The sequence below is a fragment of the Pimephales promelas genome, chromosome 7, assembly GCF_988280905.1.
Source record: "Pimephales promelas chromosome 7, fPimPro1.hap1.1, whole genome shotgun sequence".
Lineage (NCBI taxonomy): Eukaryota > Metazoa > Chordata > Actinopteri > Cypriniformes > Leuciscidae > Pimephales > Pimephales promelas.
The window spans coordinates 3,269,550-3,295,025 of NC_142775.1; the positions used below are offsets into that span (position 1 = coordinate 3,269,550).

General features: G+C 38.8%; 1 protein-coding gene across 4 annotated transcripts in view; it reads left to right on the top strand.

The window, feature by feature from the left end:
- LOC120492601 (dedicator of cytokinesis protein 9) overlaps positions 1-25,476 on the top strand; it is a 120,754-nt gene that overhangs the window by 23,887 nt on the left and 71,391 nt on the right. For 3 of the 4 annotated variants that reach the window (XM_039690748.2, XM_039690749.2, XM_089132949.1), the window contains exon 2: positions 24,727-24,843. In XM_039690748.2, coding sequence (XP_039546682.2) covers positions 24,727-24,843 — 117 coding nt within the window. Of the gene's footprint in view, positions 1-20,519; positions 20,735-24,726; positions 24,844-25,476 lie in introns of those variants that run through there. The other variant, XM_039690750.2, reaches the window with a different exon arrangement.

The following is a 25,476-nucleotide window of genomic DNA, read 5'->3' on the forward strand; positions in this document are numbered from 1 at the left end:
GGAATTGTTTACTTTCTTTGACTGGTGCAATCTTCATCGGTCTATCTAAAGCATTTAATAAGGTGGACCATTACCTTCTGCTTGATAAATAAACTCCATAGGCTTTGATCAAAACTCTTTTCTCTGGTTTAATTCTTATCTCCATAATTGATTTGATTTGATTTTTGATTTGATTTGAGATCTTTATTTTGAACATGTAAATAATAAATAAAAATACAGATATTAATCAATGGAACAAGGAATATCAATTAAAAGAAACAAAACAAAAACAAACAAAAAAACTAAAACAAAAAACAACCCTCTATTTACATGTGCAAAAAGGAGTAGGAAGAAGTAAAACTTATGTACTCCTACCCCCCATACCATATTTAAACAAATACCTAAAAAAAATAAAAAAATAAAAAAAAAAATAAAAAAATAAAAAATAGACACCAATATGTTTCTTTTGAAGGTTCAAATAGTGATTATTTGTTTGTTGATAAGGGTGTTCCTCAAGGCTCAACACTGGGTCCTCTGCTCTTCTGTGCTTTTATAAACGACCTTCCCAAAGCTTGCTCACGCTCTTTAAAAGGGTGGTTGATAACTTTAGTTAGTGTGTAGTGTTGCTGTTTGAGCATAAACAACGTCTGCAAAGTTACAACGCTCAAAGTTCAAAGCAAAGGGAGATATTTGCTTTTAAAGAAATAGTTTATGGACTACAACAAACTACTGGTAGGAACTACACAAGCTTCCGGGTTAGTGACATCACCGACCCTAGCGATTTATAGATTATCATGACAGAATATGCTAATCAAACACTTGAAGATTGTTAACTCCACATCAGCAACATCAATTCATCAACTAACCATTCAAAGACGTCTGTATATGATGTTGATATAGAGAGCCTAAGTCCCTCCCCTTCCGGTCGACCGCCATGGGACCTTATTTCGGAAAAATATTGAATGGTAGTCAATGGCGAGAGACAACAACTATTTTGATCTGGTTTGAATTGTGCCCTGAATTACACATATGATGTTTGTCAATTTATAATATACATTTTAAAGTAAAGAAAGTCGTTAAACCGTTGAGGTATAAGACTGTGAAAATACGTAATTACAAAGACTACAAACCCCAAAGGTGCACATTTTCTCTCAATGAATAAGTCGAACTTTACTGAGGATAAATGTCTGTCATTGTTTCTATAGTCTTACGTTATAATCGTAACGTTACGCCGTCATACCTGAGTGTTTTGTACCAGACTGCACACACACGAGCAGCAGATCTTGCTCGATATTTCGCTTCCCGGGAGATGTAGTTCATAGAGCGATTTTCACATAAAACTAAATGTTACTCTTCTGTTTTATGACAAACTGTGACGTTTTTGACTTTCAGAATTATCTGTTAAATTGACAAACATCATATGTGTAATTGAGGGCACAGTTCAGACGGAATAATAAGATATGTTATCTCTCGCCATTGACTACAATACATATTTTTCCGAAAATAAGGTCCCATGAGCCGTAAGCGGAGGGGCGGGACTTAGGCTCTCTATTGTCCGACTCCAGTTTAAACATAAAAGGCAGAACAGTTTCTGTCATTTTAGTGCTTGTCTGGGTGAGGTAATCAGAGCTGCGAACACACACACACACACACACACAATCTCTTAAAGCTCCGCCCTCTGTGCCGAGAGGAGCAGCTCATTTGCATTTAAAGGGACACACACGAAACAAAGTGTTTTTACTGACCCTCAAAAGGGGACAGTTTCAACATGCTGTATAATAGAAATAAGTGGTGGGGTATTTTAAGCTAAAACTTCACATACACACACACTCTGGGGACAACAGAGACTTATTTCTCATCTTGTAAAAAGCCCTGATATCATCCCTTTAATTCATCTTAATGCAGCTGACACTGTTATTTACTTTTCCCATCTGATATATTTCATTCCCTCAGTTCTCTCTGCAGTCGGAGATCAACTTACTACAGGATTGGCTTTAGAGAAACACACTTGTCCTCAATAAAAGAAGTCTTGGAGTGTGGTGTTTATCAAAACACGCCACCGCTCGCATTCCTCTGATGGAGATATTAGTTTTGTCTTCCTATTATTGACTATACAGACATTATTTACCAAAACACTTCAGATAGCAGTTTAAAACCTCTAAATGTCATCCATAATTCTTTATGTAGGTTTAGAGATGTCCTTACAGGACCCACCATCATACGCTGTATCAAACTCACTTTACATTTACAGAAAAACCACCTCATGTGAGCGTAAACACTTTTTTTTTTTGCAATAAATTGGAGTTTTTGCACACACACACACACACACACACACACACTTTTCAACCAAAAACTTTTTTTTTATATGTAATTACCGATGATTTACAGTACATGACACGAAAACTTTAGGAAACCCGTTTCAAGTTTTTAAAATGAGACCATCAAATTACAAAAACATGGATTTGTGAAAACGGCGAGATCATTCACGTGTGTGTGTGTGTGTGTGTTGTGTTCAGTCTAGTCATGTAGTGTTTCTTTACAAAGTGACATCGCCACCTTTCACTTTATTTAGTCACAACATCTCTCTGAAAGTATGAATGAAAATGAAAGCAAGCGCACCTCTCACACACACACACACACACACACACACTCCTCCCTGATCTCTTCTCTGAGCCGTGTTTGATTTGCTGCTGAGTGTGTGTGTGTGTGTGTGTGTGTAGCATGTGGACTTTGAGTTCGACTTGTTTTCCTCTGACTACAGCCGCTATACAATCTCAACAAATCTCCATCATCCGAGAAACCAAACAAACTCACTCCACACACACACACACACACACTCTGTGGAGGGGTAGGGAAATCAAACAGTCTGTCTCTCTCTCTCTCTCTCTCACACACACACAGTTGGCAGTCAGTGTTTGCTCTGTGAGCGAGTGTGTTTGCGAGTCCTGCTCGGGAGAGTGTGTCACTGAGTTTCCGACTCAAGGCCGTCTGTCACCGTGGGACGCTGTAAAACACACACACACACACACACACACACTCCAGGTCCGCATTGGCTGTCTGCAACGTCAAACTCAAGTCAATCCAACTTTCAATCCAAGTGTGTCTTTTTATTTATGATTTTGTCTCTATCATAAAAAATGAACCCGAGTTTTTGAATGAATTTTTGTTCTATGTCTGATTAAAAATGATAATCTAGTAGAGCCAGACCGATATTATCGGCCGATATTAGGCATTTTCCAAACTATCGGTATCGGCAGTTATAATGGCCGATAAATGAATATTTCAAAAATAAAATAAAAATGGACGAAACGCGCTTAAACCATGTCATGAGTGTTGGAGTTGTATAGTTTGTCCACCAGAGGGCGCTCTACACCGTTCCTGTTGGCAACACTCGTTGAGTTGGTCACGATAAATACATCGCTTGAATAACAATTAAAAGAACATCCGCATCAGTTCTCTAAACTCAAATAAGCATGACAACATTTGTGACTATCATGTCCAGTTTCAAATAAATAAATAAAATATCGGCCGATATATCGGATTCTAAACCCCAAAAATATTTGTATCGGTATCGGCCTTCAAAATCCTTTATCGGTCGGGCTCTATAATCTAGTTAATTACACGACATGCTGATTAATTAAACAATTTTAATATATCTAATATTGACTGAAGTCATTGTAAACTTTGAGGTTTTTGTAAAGGATTGGATTGGAATGACTCAAGCATATCCACTTCCTTCTAAAAGAAAGACTAATTATGATGGATTATTATTTTGAAGTGAAGCTCATGGGAACTCACAGTAAGAGTCAAACACAAACGTTTCAGCAGCGATTACTATCCCAAACCTGACGACAACCTAGCTTTCTACATTAGTCATTATTAGGGCGTTAACATGCGTTTCACTGGTGCGAACACTGATCCACATAATTAGATGGATTTGGTGATATTCGAGTCATCACTAGTGAACTAAACCTTCACTTTAGAATTAATCACACATTATGCATTATTCACGTTAATTATGAACCTATATAGATCTTGCTAATAAAAAAAGAGTTATCTAATAGTGAACTACCACGTTGCAATTTGCTATTATGAGTTTTTTGTTAACTAATAGTATGTTAGCATTGTGTTACTCATTTGTAACACAACCGTAAAATAATGTGTAACCCAATTATTATTTTTATTGTAAGTACATATAATACATGGAAATGCATCATCACCAGGACTGTGTCCGAAGCGGAATAATACGCAATTGGGAAATACCAGGAAATCCTACGGAGCCCCTGAAGGCACATGGTGTTATAAAAAATAAATAATAATAAATCAATGCTTTTGTATTCTCTCGCAATTACGTTTGTTAATTATGTTGTGTGTATTTTGCAGGCATCAGGGAGCCGCTAATAATATGTGAAGTATTACAATCGATTGTGAATGTGCGCTCGTGTTTTACTTTCGCTTTCCAGTACTCGATCATGCTGAGTGAGTGGAGGGGGGGCTCATTTGCATATTCATAGAACCACGCATACTAAATGAGGCAAAGGTGTCGAAGATATTTTAAGGCATGAAGATTTTTTTTTGAGGAAAAAAACATTTAAATGTAATTTTGATAGAGAAGGGTGAGTTTTAATGGATACAATTATTGAGGGGGACTTTAGTGTAAAATATTATTTTTTTGCAGTATATCAAAACAATCTCAAGGACCTTTCCAGTTCAAGCTCAAATATCTTTATTACTCTACACAAATGATTTCTGCTTGCTTTCACTCTTTTGAGACTCTATCACTAGTGCTAGAACACATCTTTGTCAATAGTTTTATTTAAAACATTGAAATCTGCCCATGGATATAAAAGTTAAAGAGTAACTAAACACTTAACCAACTTTTTTTAGTTAATGATCTGTAAGAATGGATCTTTATTAATACCAGTCATTGATCGAGTAACCTTTTTGACATTTGTTTATAAAGTGTTTTATTTCTATAGCCTGGCATGCCAGACCTACATCAAAAAGTTAGGTCTGGAAACTCTTCATTGACAGGGCTCAATCCGAGGGGCGGGATAAACGGTTGTCTTTCAAATTCTCTCTGCACGCAATTGGATAGCGCTAAAGCCAATCAGTGCAACGAAGAAGGTGACGTACTCAGCGAAGCAAGTTGATATGAAGAGTTCAGATGCAAAAGCCTCTAAATGCCATTTGAAATTTTCTTCTAAAATGACCATTTTTATCAAGCTTGTATATTTAAGTTCAGTGATTTCACTTAGATGACAATTAATAGGTAATCTTCATTGCCATTTAAGTGAAATTACTGAACTTAAATATACAAGCTTGATAAAAATGATCATATTAGAAGAAAATTTCAAATGGCACTTAGAGGCTTTTGCATCTGAACTCTTCATATATTAAACTTTTACCGCATCCAGTCCAGCTGTCAACATTGAACATTGAAAATAAGAGATTTCCCAGAATCCATCCCCAAAATAAGGGATTTTTTTGTTTTTTACACGACCCAAAAAACTTTAAAAATAAAACACTAATCATTAAAAGTCAAAAGAGTTTATAACTAGCCTACATATGTGTGAGAGAGAAAGAGACAGTGTGTCATTAATAAAAATAATATCATAGAGAATGTTTAAATACTAATATCAGCTTACGAGGGAAACGGAGGCGGAGTAGTGGTGCTTCGGGTGCTGGAGATGGTCCGTGCACCTATACCGATCAGAGCGCGCGCTGACACGGAGTAAAGCCTTTATACTCGACGACACAGCACGAGTGGGCAAAAATGACAAGTTGATCGTTTCGCCGGCGCCGGCCGCATCCGAGGATGAACGACTTCAAACCGAATATGTCCGAGCTTGCTCTGACCGGCTCAACTCTGTCGTCATTATGTTAAGCCCGCCCACCGACTCTATACACGATGTGATTGGCCCTACTAGAGTTGAGTTTTTCCAGCTAAAACGTCTAAAGAGAGAAAAAAGTAAGTCAGATTGCGTGTAGAAGTAATGCACACCTGTTTTCACCAGGAACCATGACTGGATCATTCCTGCCGGTAGCCGCGATGCGTTCGCCACTAGCCGCGTTTCCGTCACCCTTCAAATTGAAATGGCAGAAACACGTCAATTTAGCAAAAACTGCCATTTATAGCAAAAAAGTTTTTACACTCGCATGAGGTGGTTTTTCAGGCAATTCAGAAAAAGAATATTTCAGAAAACTGCAATGGAAAAGTTTTTTTCGTATTTACGGGTCAGCTGACGCCCGTAACAGGCGATCATATTTTAAAGAATGGGCGGTGTGATCATAGCTGTCAACCCTCCCGTTTTTTCCGGGTTTCTCACGTATTTTAGCTCTTTTCCCGCTGTCTTCCCGTTTGAGTATTTTTCCCGTAAAATATCCCGTATTTTTGTGTGAGACGTACGAGCTCGGACAGATTCGGCTTGAAGTCGTTTATCCTCGGATGCGGTGCCGCGCGCACTGGCCGGAGACACACTGGCTGCGTGGCGTGTACATTTTTATTTCGGCTCCTATGTTAACAGATTAGAGCTTGCACGCTGCCTGCGTGACACGCGCGTCTCCAGAAAACGCGTGCATGCTAGAAATAGAACTGAGGCCTATTTTTCACGCGACAGGCAAGCGTGTGTTTTGCCTGGAATTTCTTTGCGTTTCCAGGCAAAAAAATAAATAAAAAATAGGAAACTACATGTTTAGACTAGCTGTATGTCATTTTGTACTCGAATACATATTAATACATTACATTTTGATGTTTGAAAGTCTAGGTTTTTACATAAATTCAGATATCAATGTAATTTAAACAAATAATAATTATTATAAATCGATTTTCAAATATATGAATAAAATATATTTTATTTTTTCCATTTGTTTCTTATGCTCTTAACAATGTGATTACATGAAGAAGAAAAAAAAACTAGAAAAAAAAACCGTTCTGGGCCTCAGGAGGATATAAAGATAGGATAGTGTGTCTTCTGAGTGATGGTCCACCATCAGGCTAAATAGGCTCTTTAAAGCTACACAAAATGTGTTTAGTAATTGAAGTAAACAGACAGCCCCCTTCCCTATTTTGCAGATTTTAGAAGATGTGTGATAGGCTAACAGTAACAGTAGAAATTGTTGTCCAAATGCAAGAGCAACACACCGCTAATCCAAATGTAGATTTTTTTTTTCTTTAAATGACACAGTCTCTTTCTCTCTCACACATGGCTTACGTTAGTTATGAACTCTTTAGACTTTTAAGGATTAGTGCTTTATTTTTTAAGTTTGTGGGTAAGAATCGTGCAAAAAAAAAATCCCTTATTTTGGGGATGGATTCCGGGAAAACTCCCTTATTTTCAATGTTCAATGTTGACAGCTATGGGTGTGATTGGACAGAAGAGTTATTTATTAAACTCATAAAAGATAAAGGTATCACCATGAGAATACTCAACAACAAAGAAACGCCACAATTTATGAAGACGCTGAAGCCGGTATGAGGGAGTCCTGCTTAATGCTTGGATGGTAGAGTCTTTCAATTTTCAAATCTCATTTCAACTCTTTTTTTTTTTTTCTGATTGAGGTTTTGTGTGTATTTTTTTTTTCTCTCTTCCATTTATAGTTCATGTATCTCATTATTTGTAAGGTGTCCCATAAATAAAATGTATTTTTATAGAGTGCAATAGGAAGTAAAAATCCCAGTCAGGATATTTTTAATGATTATTTAAAGGTTGTATCAGCGATTTCAGGCCCAAATATAAATGATCACATTGATCTATTCTTCCCCAAGGATCCGCTAGCTGTCAAACACCGCATCTCTGTGGCTCTGAGATCTCAACACAGTCTCATCCCAAGTCGTCATATAACTGACGTCTTGGGACGTCTTTTGACCATACGTCAATATCCGCCTTTTTAGGGCCCCCTTAAACGTCGATCAGTAGATGGTGATCCCGGGCCGTCATACAACTGACGCTTTACCTTTAACGTCAGTTAGGTGACGGGTTAGGTTTAGGTCTGTGGTAGAGTTAGGATCCCATAACCTCATCTACCGACGTTTAAGGGGGCTCTAAAAAGGCGGATATTGACGTATGGTCAAAAGACGTCCCAAAACGTCAGTTATATGACGTCTTGGGATGAGACTGCGCTGGAGATCTACACACAGAAACAACTGGGTTCACCAACCACTCAAAACCAAAATAAATAGTGTTCTAACCAATCACTGACAGCTCCACCTTCGCGTGCAGCCGCGCACAAGCGCAAAACCTCACATCACCCACGCCTGTCGCTGATACAGCCTTTAGAGATAGACCTACGTTGAGCTATGAGGTTGTTTATAAATGGAAAATGCTTTTGTTAAGATCTTTAGTCCACAATAAAGATATAGAGAAATATATAAAGAAATATATTCAATGTAGGGAAGGATACGTCATGACTGACACCCAATCATAGAGCCAAGCGTCAGCCCCTGCGTCAGCGTTTCTGAAGTCCTCCGTTTTGTCTCGCCTTCACTAAAACGCCCTCCGGAGATTCAAAACGCAGCTGCAGCGTTTCTAAACTTCTCCGTTTTAGGTCTTCGTTTTTCCCGTTTTAGTCTGGACGGGAGGTGCAAACGTAGCAAAAGGTCTCCGTTTTTTTAAACGAAAACGCAGTAGTGTGGACGGGGCCATAGTCTCTTCTATAGATATTCCTCTGTGCTGTATCTGATTGTTAAAGGGTTAGTTCACCCAAAAATGAAAATTAAGTCATTAATTACTCACCCCCATGCTGTACCAACCCCGTAAGACCTTCGTTCGTCTTCGGAACACAAATGAAGATGTTTTTGATTAAATTTGAGAGCTGTATAACTACCACATTGGCTCCTAAGGGACTGCCTCTTGACGGCCCAGAAAGTCAATGAAGAAAATGTTTAAATATCCCAAGTGACTACCGTGGCTCAACTATATGTTTATCAAGCGACGCAAATACTTTTTGTGCGAAAAAACAAACAAAAATAACGAGTTTATTCGACTATTTCTTTTCTTCCTTGTAGGCCAGAACGAGACTTCCTTAGATTTCCACGACGCATGCGCGAGAACTGCGATCTGCTCACACCAGCTTACACTACTTCAGATCGCAAATCTCGCGCATGCGTCGTGGAAATCTAAGGAAGTCTCGTTCTGGCCTACAAGGAAGAAAAGAAATAGTCGAATAAACTCGTTATTTTTGTTTGTTTTTTCGCACAAAAAGTATTCGCGTCGCTTGATAAACATATAGTTGAGCCACGGTAGTCACTTGGGATATTTAAACATTTTCTTCATTGACTTTCTGGGCCGTCAAGAGGCAGTCTTTTAGGAGCCAATGTGGTAGTTATACAGCTCTCAAATTTTAATCAAAAATATCTTCATTTGTGTTCCGAAGACGAACGAAGGTCTAACGGGGTTGGTACAGCAAGGGGGTGAGTAATTAATGACTTAATTTTCATTTTTGGGTGAACTAACCTTTTAACGATCGACTCCTCCTCCTCCGCTGTCTGGTTGTGAGCGTGAGGTGAGCTGGGACCAGTTCTCTGCCAGATTAAATAAAGCCCATTATGTCAGGACTGTGACATGCTGAAGCTCCTCCGCCCTCACTCACTATCTGCAGACAGCTTTTATTCTGGTGTTTTCGGTTTCGTGGGTTTATGCCAGTCTCGCACAGTAAAAGGTGTGTGTTGATAAATCTGCCGCATATTGTGGCCTCATGACACCATTAGTCCATTACCAACACTATCATATCTCATAAACTGCTGTGCCTCAACCAAACAACACACACACATGTGAGATGTGTCTTGATTAGGGCCTGTGTGCTGTGTGTGTGTGTGTGTGTACAGTGGTAGTGGCGAGATAAGGTTGTGTGATGTGTCGGCTCTATCGAATGACAGGAAACAGCATGAGACATGGCTCTGTAAATGGGGTCATGTGACCAAATGTGTTTCCTGCACAGGAAGTCTGTGTGTGTGTGCGCAGATGGGATGTCACAGATGTGATAACCTTTGACCCCTGGAGCTCGCAGGCCTGCTGTGATGAGCATCTCTTTACTCCTCGTCCGCCGCGTCTCACTCGCCGAACAGCGTGTAGCGCCGCGTCTCGCCCCCAACACTAATGCTCTGCTGTCCGTCAATCATCTTTACTGTCCTCAAGCGTTCACTAATGTCTTCCATAGTCTGGTCTATTCTCAATAAACTCTCGAATAATCTTTAGTTTTCACCAATGTTCTCAGATAGCTTTTCTTCTGGTGTCTTTCTCTCTTCTCCAGTGTTGCCAAATCCTCCAAATTGTCCTTTAATCAGATCAGATGTTCTTGTTTGTGTCCACACTTGTTCTCAAACCCCTTCTGTTCTCATTTCTTCCCTTGAATGATCATGAATGGTTTTGAAACCTCAACAAATCTCTTCAAAAGGTTCTTCTCAGATATCTTCTAAGGCTGCATTTACACTGCAGGTCTTGATGCCCAAGTCCGATTTTCTGGCTGTATCCGATTTTTTTGACGACCTGCTTACATCATCTTTTAAAAGTGACCCATATCCGATTTTTGCATTTACACTATACACTGCTGAAACTACCAAATGTAGACGTTCTGACCCGGGAAATTAAGCAAAACAGCACGAAATCCAATGGATGCAGATGCGAATAAAATCATCCAGAGTTTTCTTTCCACAATATTTTAAGTCATCAAAACATTGGTCTTGTACGGCGGAAAAAAAAAGAGGAGATGCCTCATATCTCGTGAAATGTCTTCAAAAACTGATTTATTTCTGTACCAACCCTGCATTTTAGCCTGCACTCTTCACCCCAAACACTCAAAAGACATGAAACCTCCGCATTGCTCCACTGTGTGTATCCTTTCTTCCATCGCGCGGCTCGCGCCTGTAATCGCGCAGTTTTTAATGACGTATGACTCGCATTTACAGGGGAATATCCGATTTGTCTGCTTACATGGCACACGCAAATGCACAGTGATATGAATAAGTTTGGACACCCATGCTGAAGTTGCCTAAAAAGAGGAATAAATAAATCATCTTTTGGATATTGATCTTAATGTCTTAATTAGAAAAATGAGGAAAACTCCAACCTTTAAGGACACCAATTTTCTTTGTGAATGCATAATGTATCATAAATAAATAAATGTTTTTTCCTTAAAATACAGGGGGCATGAGTCAGGACACCCCTATGTTAAATTAAATTCCCATAAAGTCAGGTAGATTTTTATTTTTAAAAGCCAGTTATTTCATGGATCCAGGATAATATGCATCCTGATAAAGTTCCCTTGGCCTTCGGGATTAAAATATCCCACATCTTCACACACCATTCACCACACCTAGAGATTGGCATGGGGTACTTTCCATAAGATCATCTTTCAATGCAAATCAAACCAGCTATTAGGCTAACTGAAGTAAAACCAATCTCTAGGTGTGGTGGAAGGTGTGTGATGATGTGGGGATATTTTAATAGGGAACTTTATCAGGATGCATATTATCCTGGATCCATGAAATAACTGGCTTTTAAAAATAAAAATCTACCTGACTTTATGGGAATTTAATTTAACATAGGGGTGTCCTGACTTATGCACCCTGTATTTTAAGGAAAAAACATTTATTTATTTATGATACATTATGCATTCACAAAGAAATTTGGTGTCCTTAAAGGTTGGAGTTTTCCTCATTTTTCTAATTAAGGCATTAAGATCAATATCCAAAAGATGATTTTTTATTCCTCTTTTTAGGCAACTTTAGCATGGGTGTCCAAACTTATTCATACCACTGTATCTGATTCATATATCCGATTTATTACCACATATGAATGAGGCCTGAATCCGATCTGAGAAAATCGGAATCCATGCGTTTTTTTTTCCTGCTTACACGTTCACCGGTCATATCTGATCTGTGCCACATGAGAGGAAACAATCGGATTTGGGTCACTTGAACCATGCAGTGTAAACAAGGCCTAAGTTAACAAGTTAGCATTTTACAGCTAAGTTCGTACTGATAAAAATGTTCACATTGAGTTTAAATCTTAAGTTAAATGTATGGATACTTGTTCTTAACTAGAAATGTTTGAGTACAAACATGTGAAGGCCACTGATTTCCTTTAATGTGTTGTTGAGTTCTTCCACTGTGTGTGTTTTACAGTGAGGGCTCTTTGCCCTTTCTAAGTCTTTTCTCTAATCAGTTCGTCTCATCTCCAACATCCACAGCTCGTCTTAAACGTCGTCAAAATCTCCACATCGTTACCTGATTGTAGCACACGCTGCACACTGTGTGTGTTTTCTCTCGAGCGAGTGGTGAGAGGGATTGTGTGTTATAAGTAGATTAGCTGAACATGCAGAGACTCGCTCAGACGCCCCTCACACACACACACACATTCCTGCAGATGAATCCACCACACTCATAAATGTGTCCTGAAGGAATGATGAGGAGTGATGGTCAGTGTGTAATGTGCTGTTTCTCAACACTAATGAGTGTTTACTGTGTTTTTCGGCATCAGTTAACACTTGTTTTAGAGATTCGGCTTTGTTTCTAAACACTGGTGTGGTTGTGTGTGTGTGTGTGTTCATGTTTTTCTATCTCGGTGGGGACCTGAAGCACACAAACTCATGGGGACTCGTATCACTGATGGACCTAAAGTGACCAACACGCTTATAAATCATACAGAATTATTATTATTATTATTTTAAATGTAAAAATGCAGAATGTTTCCTGTGATGGTTCAGTTATACATTGTGTGTGTGTGTGTATAGATGAGCTGCAGTGTGATGTCCCGCCAGCAGGGGGCGGCAGTGCTGTTCTCTATTATCAGTGTTTATATGTGCACTACACATTTAGTAAATCATCTTGTCATCTTTATGTTTGAGAGATGTCTTGCTGAAACACACATTGTAGAATTAGATCAACACCACACATACACACAATGCAAATGAGGTAGTGATGTAATTTGTTAGCCCCCCTGCAGTCAATAACTGTTAACCATCATCGAAATTAAACATTTTAAACGTCTTTTCCTTTGAAAATAAATTCTTCATGCCTTAAAATAGCTTGAATGTAACTCGACACCCTCGCTTTATGTAGTAGATGTGGATGCAAATTTCTAATATTACCCATTTCCACGGTAAAAAAGATAATCGTGAGATAGTTTAACAGTGAAGTCAGATTCACACTGTGAGATGTGTAAAGTCACGTTGTGAGGACGGTGTTTACAATTACAAGAAACAAAGAAAAAAATATATAATATACCTAAATTATATATACCTAAATTGTATAAAAGATACATTTTAGAAAAAAAAAATGTATTTATATATTTTGTTCTTTCTACACTGCTCAAAAAAATAAAGGGAACACTAAAATAACACATCATAGATCTAAATGAATGAAATAATCTTTTTAAATATTTTTTTCTTGTTTTTACTTTTTAAGTGTTGCCTTTATTTTTTGAGCAGGATATTTTTTTCTACTTTCTTTCTACGGAATTAATTGTTATTTGCAGTTTCTTTGTCATTGTTTGTGAAATTTACTATACATTTCTAATTAAATGGATTTCAAAGTAGATCTAGCACTATGAGATATGCATTATTATAAGGGGAATGTAAAGATGCAAAATAAACATTAACGGTAGCGAATCGCACACACACACACACACACACACACAAATGAAGTTTGATTGCCTTAATATTGTGACCTGCAGCTCAAACTCTTCAAGGCTCACTCCTGCACACAGAACACACACTCAAATGTGCTTTCACACACTGTGCTGGCGTAGTGTTTACGTAGTTCCATCTCTGTCCAATCATGACACATGCATAATTTCATATTTGAAGGTTTAAATGTGTGTCACATGTAGGGCTTGACATGAACAGCCACCAAATGTGTGTGTGTTTCAGTGGTGTAACAGTTACTCATATTAGTAGCCACTTTGGCCAATTTTTATAGAGAATATCCTACGCTATCTCATGACCAATTCGTACGAATTCAACGAATGATTAAAAAGTGTCTAATTCGTACGACCTCACTCGTAAGATTTGTCTAAACCCACGTGATGGGTAGGTTTAGGGGCGGGGTCAGGGGTAGGTCATTCGTACGAATTCATACGAATTGGCCAATTCGTAAAATATGTACGATTTAGCAAAATCCTACTAATTCGTACGAGTGAGGTCGTATTAATTGTTACGAATTAGCCACTTTTTAATCATTCGTCGAATTCGTAAGATTTGGCCTGAATATCTACATTTTTCAATTCTTTTAAAAGGCACCTGAAATAATAAACTAAGTACTAAAATATAGATTTTTTATGCATATCGATACACACTCTCTCTCTCTCTGACAGCGAGTGACACCCGCCTCCACTCACTCGTTTCATTTGCTCCGGATGAGTATTGTTGCTGTTGCAGGGCTTGAGTTTCGGTATGATTGCGTGTATTGCTCATCATTTTACTCATTCCTGTAGATGTTGTGCTCCCAAACTCCCAAAGTGCGGCACATAAAGCGCCTCTCGGGACTAAACAGAGTTATTTTTCACTGATTATTGCGCTTAAACACACACAGATGATGTCTTGGTGAGTATTCATGTAAACACAGTTATGTTTTAAGTGAGAAAGCAAGCGCATGAGTAACAGTAATATGCGTCAGCTCTTAAAGTGACGGCAGCCTAATAATCCTGTTCTAAAATTTAAAAAAAAATATCTATCTAGCAGTTTTTCCCCATGGTATATGGATGTCAAAATTGTGGCCAATGGAAATGCACAGTCTCTAGCTCTGTTTATGTCACTTCACAAAATATGACTGGTTGGATTGAAATTGGCCCAAAGACGTTTAGATGTAATTTTAAAAAGACAATTCTTTGCTTTACTCGGAGTAAAACTGAACACACTTTCTAAGACCGACAGCGTATCGTTCTTACTCACACTTTATTGAGAAAACAATAGGTTATTAAATTTGAGGCCGAAAGCACACACTGACACACTTCACACAAACACGCTCTCTGTTGTTCCTGTGTGTGTGTGTTCAATCTCTCCGGGGGTCTTTAGTAGAAACTGCACTGCTCTCTCTCTCTTTTCTGGGAAGCGTGTGTGTGTTTTGTCACATTCCGGGCTACACCCTCTCCGAGCGATCGCCAAACACACCAGTCTGGGTTACGCAACCGCCTGCGATGTTGTGATGATGTAGACGTCAGGGGTCAGAGGTCAGACTGAGTCATAACTGCAGAAATCAGAAGAAAATCCCCCATATCAGAGCTTTAGAAAATAGATCCGGATGCGAATGGTTGTCATGTGCACTCTAAGCCTCAGAGACCTTTTGTTTTGTTTTCCTTCAATATACTATTTAGTAGATTGTACTTTTAGTTCGATAATGTTTGTTTTTTATTTTTAGGGGATTCAATTATATTTACACTGTATTTAAAATCCATTTATTCACTTTCCGAGCATAGAGCTGAAAATGCAACGACACGTGGCAGATTATTGCTGAAGTGAAAAAAGTTTTAAGTTAAATCTTAAAAAAAGTTACAGAATTATACGTTTATTGTTGTTAAAAATGCATAAAAATACTATTTTCAGTTTTTATATGAAATGCATATTTTCAAAACCGCAAGAAAATCAAAGCCATAATCTAAACGAGTTGCGCTCCAAATTTAAGCCTTTAGTCAGCTTTTGTTTGCCCGCAGTGCCAATACTTGTACCATCCTGATCAAGTTAAAGGTGCAGTGTGTACGAAAGACAACTAGTGGCCGAAACAGGCACTGCAGTCGAATTCAAAACATCGGCGATCGTTGTTTCTCCCTCCTGCTCCTCAGACTGGACGCCAGTTTGAGACACGACGCAGGAATGACCTGGGTTGGGGAGTAACGGGATACGTGTAACGGCGTCGTGTAATCAGGATACAAAAATCCAGTAACTGTAATTCGTTACAGTTACATCAAAAAACGTAGTAATCAGATTTTGAAAAAATGGGGGATACTTTCAGGATTGCAATGGTTTCATTTAAAACTAAATAAATCTGAATTTTGGCATAATATCACTATATTAAGCCTCACGACACGAGTCACGTGTGCCACCTGCTGGTGACTGTGCAGAATAACAGCTCTCGAAACGATGCTGCCCACGGGTAAAAATGCTTTCATTTCATTTAAATTCTGCTGATATTTTGTTTTTAACATGGTTGTACAGTGCAAACTGTGCCTTCCAGCAACGGAAACACTTTCTTTATCGCAGGACTCGACATCCAACCTAAAGCAGCGGTTGCATTCTCTATTTTCCTTTTGAAGAAACATTTCCATTGTCTAAAAATTCTTTATTATGTTTGCTTGGAACAAATTAATTTGTATTCTCCTTGTATGTGTCAAGTTAAAAAATAAACCAAAATAATCGGTAATACCCTACTGTAGCCACTAGATGTCTGTATAGTCCTTTACATAAATACTTATTCAAGATTCTTAATAAATAAAAGTTGTTGTTTTTTAAAATAATATCTGTCCTTGAAGTAATCCAAAAGTAATCAGTTACATTACTTTCACATTGTGGTACTCGGATTACGTTACTGAATAACTTTTTTTATGAAGTAATTTGTAACTGTAACGGAATACATGTTTAAAGCCTGCAAATGACAGTAATTTGCAGTAAAATAACTGACTGTGGCAGTGTTTCTCAGAGAAACGAGTATGTTTTCTCAATATATGCAAACATATGGTGTTTTTATGCTTTAGTCGAGTGAAAAGGGACATATATGACCTTTATAAATTCTATAAAAACGTAAAATGTTTCAGCCCAGAGGGTTTATCTCATCAGTGTCTTAATCGTCTGGAGTTGGGGTGTTTAGTGCATGTGTGCAGGCGTTCAGGAGTCGTGCCACTGTAATAAAGACGTTTAGCTGAAACCGCGTTCCCTGTTGGTGATTCATATACAGGCTTGGGAGGGTTACTTTAAAAATGTATTCCGATACAGTTACAAATTACTTCATAAAAAAAGTATTCAGTAACGTAATCCAAGTACCAGAATATGAAAGTAATGTAACTGATTACTTTTGGATTACTTCAAGGACAGATATTATAAAAAAAACTAAAAAAAAAACACTTTTATTTATTAAGAATTTCACGTCCCTGAAATAGAGACATCTATAGAGACATCTAGTGGCTACAGTATGGTTTTACAGATTATTATGTATTATGTAGGCTAAGGAAATAGTAAAAACACAACATTTAAAAATTCTACACAATCTACGTATTAGTTTATTTTAAAATAGGAAATAAAATGTTGACTAATGCCGTGATCTTTCTTAATTTGCCTGACTGAAATTGGGCCGTTGGAAGTAGGAGTTCCCTTACGTTAGCGGGGAACATCTCCTTAAGTGAGACTGAGAACGAAGAGATTATGAAAGGAAATTATAGGTACTAAAAAAGCTACTCTCTTAATTTTTACAGATTCCAGCATCTCTAGAAAACTTACAACTGCGATCATACAAACCACAGAATTTTAAAGCAGTAATAAACGCTACATATTAAGCTAACAACAAGGCACAGTTTGCACTGTAAAACAATGTTGTTGGAATTTTCCTCTTTAAAAACAAAATAGCAGCGGAATTTCCAAGAAATGAAAGCATTTTTACCCGTGGGCAGCAGCAGCAGTGATTCAATCGGTGTCTGAGGAGATTGTTGTCGAAAGCTGTTATTTTACGCAATCACCAGCGTGACCACGTGACTCGTGTCGTGCGAGTCATTAATATAGCGTTATTATGCCAAAATACAGATTTGTTTAGTTTTAAATGAAACCATTGTAATCATCCCCCCCTTTTTCAAAAAGTAACTATAATCTGATTACTACGTTTTTTGATGTAACTGTAACGAATTACAGTTACTGGATTTTTGTATCCTGATTACATAACGCCGTTACTCCCCAACCCTGTTCATATATAATGCAAGTCAAGGGTTATCGAAAAAATATCAATAATCCCCACGGCTCCGGATGACACATGGTTTCAGCTAAAATCTCCACTTCTAGTGAAGAAACAAAGACTCCTACATCTTGTATGTCCTGAGGGTTATTAAATGTTCATTTCCCATCACTACACACACAGAGACAGACAGCGATCGTACCTTTCTGTGTGTGTGTGTGTGTGAGCGCAGCTGTGCTTGATCCTAACCTTCCCCCTTCATGTCTCTGTATAGTAAAAGATAACACACACTCACTGTCCTTTTGTGGACTCTTAACAGTGTGTGTGGGTTTGTTGTGTGTGTGTGTGTGTGTGGAATTCCCTCTCAGCAGATGAATAAACAGGGTGTGCCCACAGAGACAGGAGACATGTTTAAACCTCCTGTCTCACACACCGGCGCTGGACCAGCAATACGCAATCAAACATCACTCAGTCAAGTCACTTTTTATCACTCAAAAAATAAATAAAAAATACACAATAAAATAGCACTCGAATCAACACACTCCTAATCATACTTCAGTAAAAGAGCAGCTTGCGTTTCGCACAGACTCACGAGTCCAGAAGAGTCTCCGAGCGAATCATTGAATCAGTGAGTTGTTGATCCAACTGCATCAGTTCGATTCAGTGATTCGTGAAGCGGTTCAGTTGGTGTCTGAGAGAGCTTGTGTTCATCTCCAGTTTGAAATGAGGTGGAACGAATTATACGTTTTATTGAAATGTTGTCGAGCAACAACAGCAGAAATATCTCCTCTTCCTAAAGTCTCAGCAGAGATCTCGCACGAGTCAGTGTTACTCGTGAGCTCTGCACCGCAGGAACATGTTCACACACTGAAGTGTGTTCACACCACAGGAACTGCGTGATCTTAGCTCTAGAAAAGCCTTTACTAAAGTATCTTGGCCTGCTCTTCAGATTGGGGTCGGGACGATAGGAACCACCAGTGACGGAAGGGCCGACTCTGTGCAAACACACACTTTATGAATCCTTACTCCACGAACATGCAGAAGCTGATGTTGATGCATGTGTGCAGTGTTGTTTTCTCAGATGAAGAGCAGCGCTGCAAGCTGTGATTGGAGATTCCATCTCTTCGGCCTCATCTCATCTCACACACACACACACACACACACACACACACACAGTCCTCCATCCTCCAGTCGGGGACGGTGTCGAATGCCTCTCTTAGATGACGTTTCTTCTATGGCCGTCCTGCTGTTCCTATAAGCGTCCGGTATAAGGAGTGTTTAAAGAACGCTCTTAAACTCTGGAGTAGTCCTCTGGCCTCTCTCGGGTCAGTTTCATCAGGAAGTTAAAAACTCATCTTTTCTCCCAGACATAAAACTGTTCGGTTTCATTTTCCTTTGTTTTGATCTGGTTTTGATCTGGTTCTGATCTGGTTTTGATCTAGTTCTGATCTGGTTCTGATCTGGTTTTGATGTAGTTCTGATCTGGTTTTTATCTGGGACTGATCTGGTTCTGATCTGGTTTTGATCTGGTTTTGATCTAGTTCTGATCTGATTTTGATCTGGTTCTGATCTGGTTTTGATGTAGTTCTGATCTGGTTTTGATGTGGTTCTGATCTGGTTTTTATCTGGGACTGATCTGGTTTTGATCTGGTTCTGATCTGGTTCTGATCTGGTTTTGATGTAGTTCTGATGTGGTTCTGATCTGGTTTTGATGTGGTTCTAAATCTGGTTTTTATCTGGGACTGATCTGGTTTTCATCTGGGACTGATCTGGTTTTTATCTGGTTTTGATCTGGTTCTGATCTGGTTTTTATCTGGGACTGATCTGGTTCTGATCTGGTTTTTATCTGGGACTGATCTAGTTCTGATCTGATTTTGATCTGGTTCTGATCTGGTTTTGATGTAGTTCTGATCTGGTTTTGATGTGGTTCTGATCTGGTTTTTATCTGGGACTGATCTGGTTTTGATCTGGTTCTGATCTGGTTTTGATGTAGTTCTGATGTGGTTCTGATCTGGTTTTGATGTGGTTCTAAATCTGGTTTTTATCTGGGACTGATCTGGTTTTCATCTGGGACTGATCTGGTTTTTATCTGGTTTTGATCTGGTTCTGATCTGGTTTTTATCTGGGACTGATCTGGTTTTTATCTGTTTTTTTCTGGTTCTGATCTGGTTCTGATCTGGTATTTATCTGGTTCTGATCTGGTTTTGATCTGGCTCTGATATACTCCCTCTTCCTCATTGCATTGCAGTCTTTATTGTTTGTGTTGATGTTTATTTCAGTTTGGTGTCGTGCAGCACAGTGGTCGGCTACTGTTGTTTGGTCATTTGTGATTTGGTTGGCGCAGCGGAATGTTCCGTAAATGTTCCGAGGTTCTGTACGGAACCATCAATGCCAATACCAGTGGGGAAAACATCGTAGACAATGTTACATACATACTTAAATGAGACGTAGCTCAGAGATGCAGCCTCTCGGGATGAGGAGTGTGTGAGAGAGTGTGGTAGAGAGTGAGTGTGTGTGTGTGTGTGAGAGAGAGAGAGTTTGTGTGTGTGGACACTGTCATTAGTGTGCAGGTGGATCCCATGAGGCCGTGTGACTGAGAGAAGGAATGTGTGTGTGTGTGTGTGGGAGGGGCGGTCTGTCTTCAGTCAGAGCGTGAGGTGAGGCTCGTGTCCAGTGCGTGTGTGTGTTGGAGAGAGCAGCGGCTGCTGGACATGCTGAGCTCATTCAGCAGACGCTGGAGTGTGTGTCTGACAGGAGGAGTGTGTAGTCATGCAGGGCAGGACAGGGAAAGCGCTGAAGAAGGAGCTGGTGATCGAGTCTCCTCAGCAGTTTAAATACGTGCCCGTGCCGGAGGACCAGCAGGACGACTGCAGTCCTCAGAGGAAGGTCAGTCCATCACACACACACACACACACACACTCCCCAGAGCTGAGGATCACACAGGCTTCCACTGAGAGGAGGAGGAAGGCGAAGGGTTTGATCGTCAGTCACTGTTTTCTCTCCGCTCTGGGATTGTTTAAAGAGTTTATGAGTCTGTCTGTCAGTTTTACTGTAGTTTGATAGTTCAATCAATCAGCTTTATAGTTTCAGTGAATTTTAACACGTATTGTAGTAGTTGCTTTCTTGTATTCAGTCTCTCAACTGTGTGATCGTGTAACGACCTTTTTCAATCTGCATTATTCTGTGATGCTTCGATAATCAATGTTTGTGATAGTTGAAGTGTGTGTAGACGTTATGAAAGACTGAGGTGGGGTTGGTTCAGTGCCTGTGAACTGGTGCAGGTTAAAGGTTATGAAGTATTTTATTATACCATATTCACATATTTTAAATAAGTGAAGACATTTATTTATTAAAGAATCCTGGGAAAAAAATGTATCACGGATTCCACAGAAATATGAAGCAGCAAAACTGTTTTCAAGAGTGATAATAATCAGAAATGTTTCTGAAGGATCATGTGACACTAAAGTAAAGACACTTTTAAATTGTAATAATATTGCACAATATTACAGTTTTTACTCTGTGTTTTTTGCTCAAATAAACGCAGAAGAGACTTATAAAACATGAATACATCTCACCGGCTCTAACTGGAGGGAATATCATGGCATTTCTGTAGTTTGAAGTGTTAAAAAAGCTCTCAAATGTCTCATCAGGATTATCGCCTGAGTCCAGACTCACCTTCTCTGACACACACACACACACACACACACATTCTTCAAACCTGGCTGTCACTGCACACACGTTATATCTTTTCTCTGTCTTTCTAATCCTATTCACACAATAGAGTTGAGATCAGCTTTCAGACTGGAGAGATGTGTGTGTGTGTTGAGATGATTTAAAAGGAGATCACACACACTTCCATCATCTCGTGTGTGTGTGTGTGTGTCTCCTGCTGTGTGTTAAATCCAGTATATTCTGCTGTTCTGCTGACTTATCAACTTTATTTTGGAAACTGAGTGTGTTGTCATGTGTGAGCCAGTTAGAGTGTGTCTGTGTGTTTCAGAGTACAGCTGTAAGAAGTACACACACACACACACACTCCTGTGATGCTATTTTGAACACAACTGTGCAAACATTGTCCCATTCATGTTCCCAGGAATAAATAAAGGTGTGTGTCTTTCCCATTTGTGTTTGTACACATGCCGTGACATACTTTACTCCGTCTGAAACTGTCCGGTAACATTTTTTATGATGCTTTATAAATGTTTTTATGCATTAATTATGCCTTGCAAAAATCACTTTATGTACCCACAATTATACATATATATATATATATATATATGAAGAGTTCAGATGCAAAAGCCTCTAAATGCCATTTGAAATTTTCTTCTTTGATGATGATTTTTATCAAACTTGTATATTTAAGTTCAGTAATTTCACTTAAATAACAATTAATAGGTAATTATCATTGCCATTTAAGTGAAATCACTGAACTTAAATATACAAGCTTGATAAAAATGATCATTCTAGAAGAAAATTTCAAATGACACTTAGAGGCTTTTGCATCTGAACTCTTCATATATATATTAGGGCTGTGCAAAAATTAATTGCGATTAATCGCATCCAAAATAAAAGTCTGTGTTTACATAATATATTTGTGTGTGCTGTATATAATTATTTTGTATATATAAATATCTATGCATGCATGTATATATTTAAGAATTATTTGCGCTTAAATTCTGTATATATATATAAATACAAACTCTAAATTATATAAATATAAATATTTTATAAATGAATAACACGTTTTCTTAAATATATACATGCATGTGTGTGTATTAATATATACAAAATAATTATATACAGCACACACAAATATATTATGTAAACACAGACTTTTATTTTGGATGCGATTAATCGCAATTAATTTTTGCACAGCCCTAATATATATATATATATATATATAGCATTAAAAGACGACAAACAACCAATTTAAGATGTAAGAAGGAATCTGTGAATATTATAATGCATTTGAACCTGTTTATGAAATATGCATTGCATTATAATATACATTATGAATAACTTTAATGCATTATACAAAAAGGCTTTAAGGAAAGTTTCACCGATAGAAATTGTTTATAGTTGCTATAATTGGATATTTTAAGTTGGCATTAATTAAATGAAATGAGTTGTTCTTCTGTCACACCACAGGGCCATTTCTGAAGGGAAAATGATATAAAAGCTGAGCTATGTAAATAATCGTCTCATTAATGTGAACTGAGAACAGTTGAGTCTCAGTTAACCGTCCAGAAAAGTGAAGTTAGTCGAGAGCGAGTTTATACCTTTAGTTTCATTATGGCCACAATAAAATCACCTGTCAGTCATATGACTGTTACTCAGCTCTCTCATATTTGAGCTAAAGATTAAACTGCTGAATGTCTAAAATATGTCTCAAACACACATTTCACTGGAAATCTGAAAACGTGCCTCAATAGAAGAGCTCAAAGACAAAGAGCAAAATACATGTTTATTTTAACACACTTGTTTAGGTGTAGTGTTGCGGGTGTGTTATCTTCAAACGTGTTGAGCTTGCCATGATGCAAACAACATCTAAAGTAATAAACCTGGCCAGATTCACGTTCGTTGGTTCTGGGTAAAACAGCGCCACCCACTGGACATTTTACTTGTGCAGCGTGCAACAAGCAATGCAATATTATCATAATGTTGCCACAGGAATGCCTTTTAAATAAGTCTGAGTATTGGTTTGCATGCTCATGATACACACACACATTAGCGGGAGTGAACCTGTTGTGGTGTGTGTAAGCTGTAATGTTGGTGTTTGTGAGATTCTGGCCTTTCATTGGTCTATCTAGTTATGATATCATCATCAAAACAACTCCGTCTCCCTGGGCGACAGCGTCTGAGGTCATTCTGCCAATATCACTCCCAGATGGACTGTGTTATCTCACTTTGTCTTACACACACACTCCCAGTTTCCTCCTATCCAGTATCAGTGGAAACACATTACCAAGATCCTCGGCCAAAATTCCCATATTCTTTAGAGATCACCATTTTTTGTTACAGAAAGAAATGAGTAGGGTTGAGTATCGAGAATCGAGTATCCATTGGATCCGGGACTAACTTTCCGTTTTTCCAGGAATCGTTCAAAAGTTCAAATTTCGATTCCTAGTTTCGATATTCACAGTCCGCCGAGCGGAAGAAGAAACCGCTGAACAACACCAACGAAGAAGCGTCTACCGGAAGTGTTGGCATAACCGCGCGAGTCGAACATTAGTAGCTTACGTCAGCGGTCCAAAGTGTGGCTTCACTTTTCTAAAAATAACGAAATCTCGGCAAAATGCTAAATTTGTGACAAAAGGAGTATTTTTACAGGAGTATTTCCTTCAGAAAGGATTATTTCCCTCAGAAAGGCCGTTGGTTAGCAAGGTTAGCTAAACTTTTTTGACCCTGCCTCTTAAAAGAATCGGAATCGAGAATCGTTAGGAACCGGAATCGAAACAAGGAATCGGAATCGGAATCAGAATCGTTCAAATTCAAACGATACCCAACCCTAGAAATGAGAAAAGCAAAGGGAGGATCGTGATCGCTGCACATGGACTGCCTGTTATTTCAGTTTGAGTTATATGACGTTTATATAGCATCTCTGTTGTAAACGCAGCTCCTCTTGAATTGTGGAATTGAGCAGTAGTTCTCCACTTAATATTCAGAGTTCATTTTTATCATAAAAACTCCTTTTATCTTTTTTAAAAAGTGTGATTTTAAGTTCCTCTGAACTCCGAGGTGTTTCAGACGATGTTCCCTTTAAACATCACTTATTCTTAGTCACAATGGTGAATCTTCAGTCTTTTCCTCATTTGATTGTGCTAATTCGCTGTGAGTTGCTGGAAAATAAAGTGCGATCTGCTGAATGTGTGTTTCAGGTGAAGCCGCGTGTGGTGGAGCCCCTGGACTATGAGAGTGTGTTGGTTCAGAGGAAGACTCAGATCCTCAGCGATGGACTCCGAGACATGCTGCAGTTTCCTCTGGAGGACTTCCAGGTGATCAGGCTCCACTTTACACACCACATGATGGCCCTTTTCTGTTTAAATGGGCATTTATTGGCAGGAATAATATGTGACCCGTGCTGGCAGCATGAGTCGCCGGGATCAATTTGAGCTACAGGCGAAACAAGTGAAAGATTTTCACAAAAAATACTTCATTAAAGTAGTAGTTCACTGCAGAATTAAAATTCCCTGATAATTTACTCATCTCCACGTCATGAGATATTCGAGCCCGTTCTCATCCTTTGGCGTCATATAGGTGACGCCGTATGACATGGCACCCTTTAGCGTCAATATAACACGCAGAACCCAAGGTGACTGGCATCCTTTAGGCCGTGTGTCCACTAAAGCGTTTTTACACGCTCCTGGCGTATGTTTTCAATTGTTTTCAATGGGAGCGCCGCGTTTTTTAAACGCCATGAGCGTGACGAGGCGCTGAGCGTTTTTTTCACGCTGAAGTGCCCGCCGTTTTTACTGGTCGCTGGGAGTTGAAAAATGTTCAATTTTGGATAAAACGCAGCGCTCATCACTGTCACTTTGTACCCAGCCGTCCAATCACAGTGGAGGAGGGGCGGGACTAATACCGCACCGACCAACTGTCACAACATTCAAACTGCTGCGGATATTCTG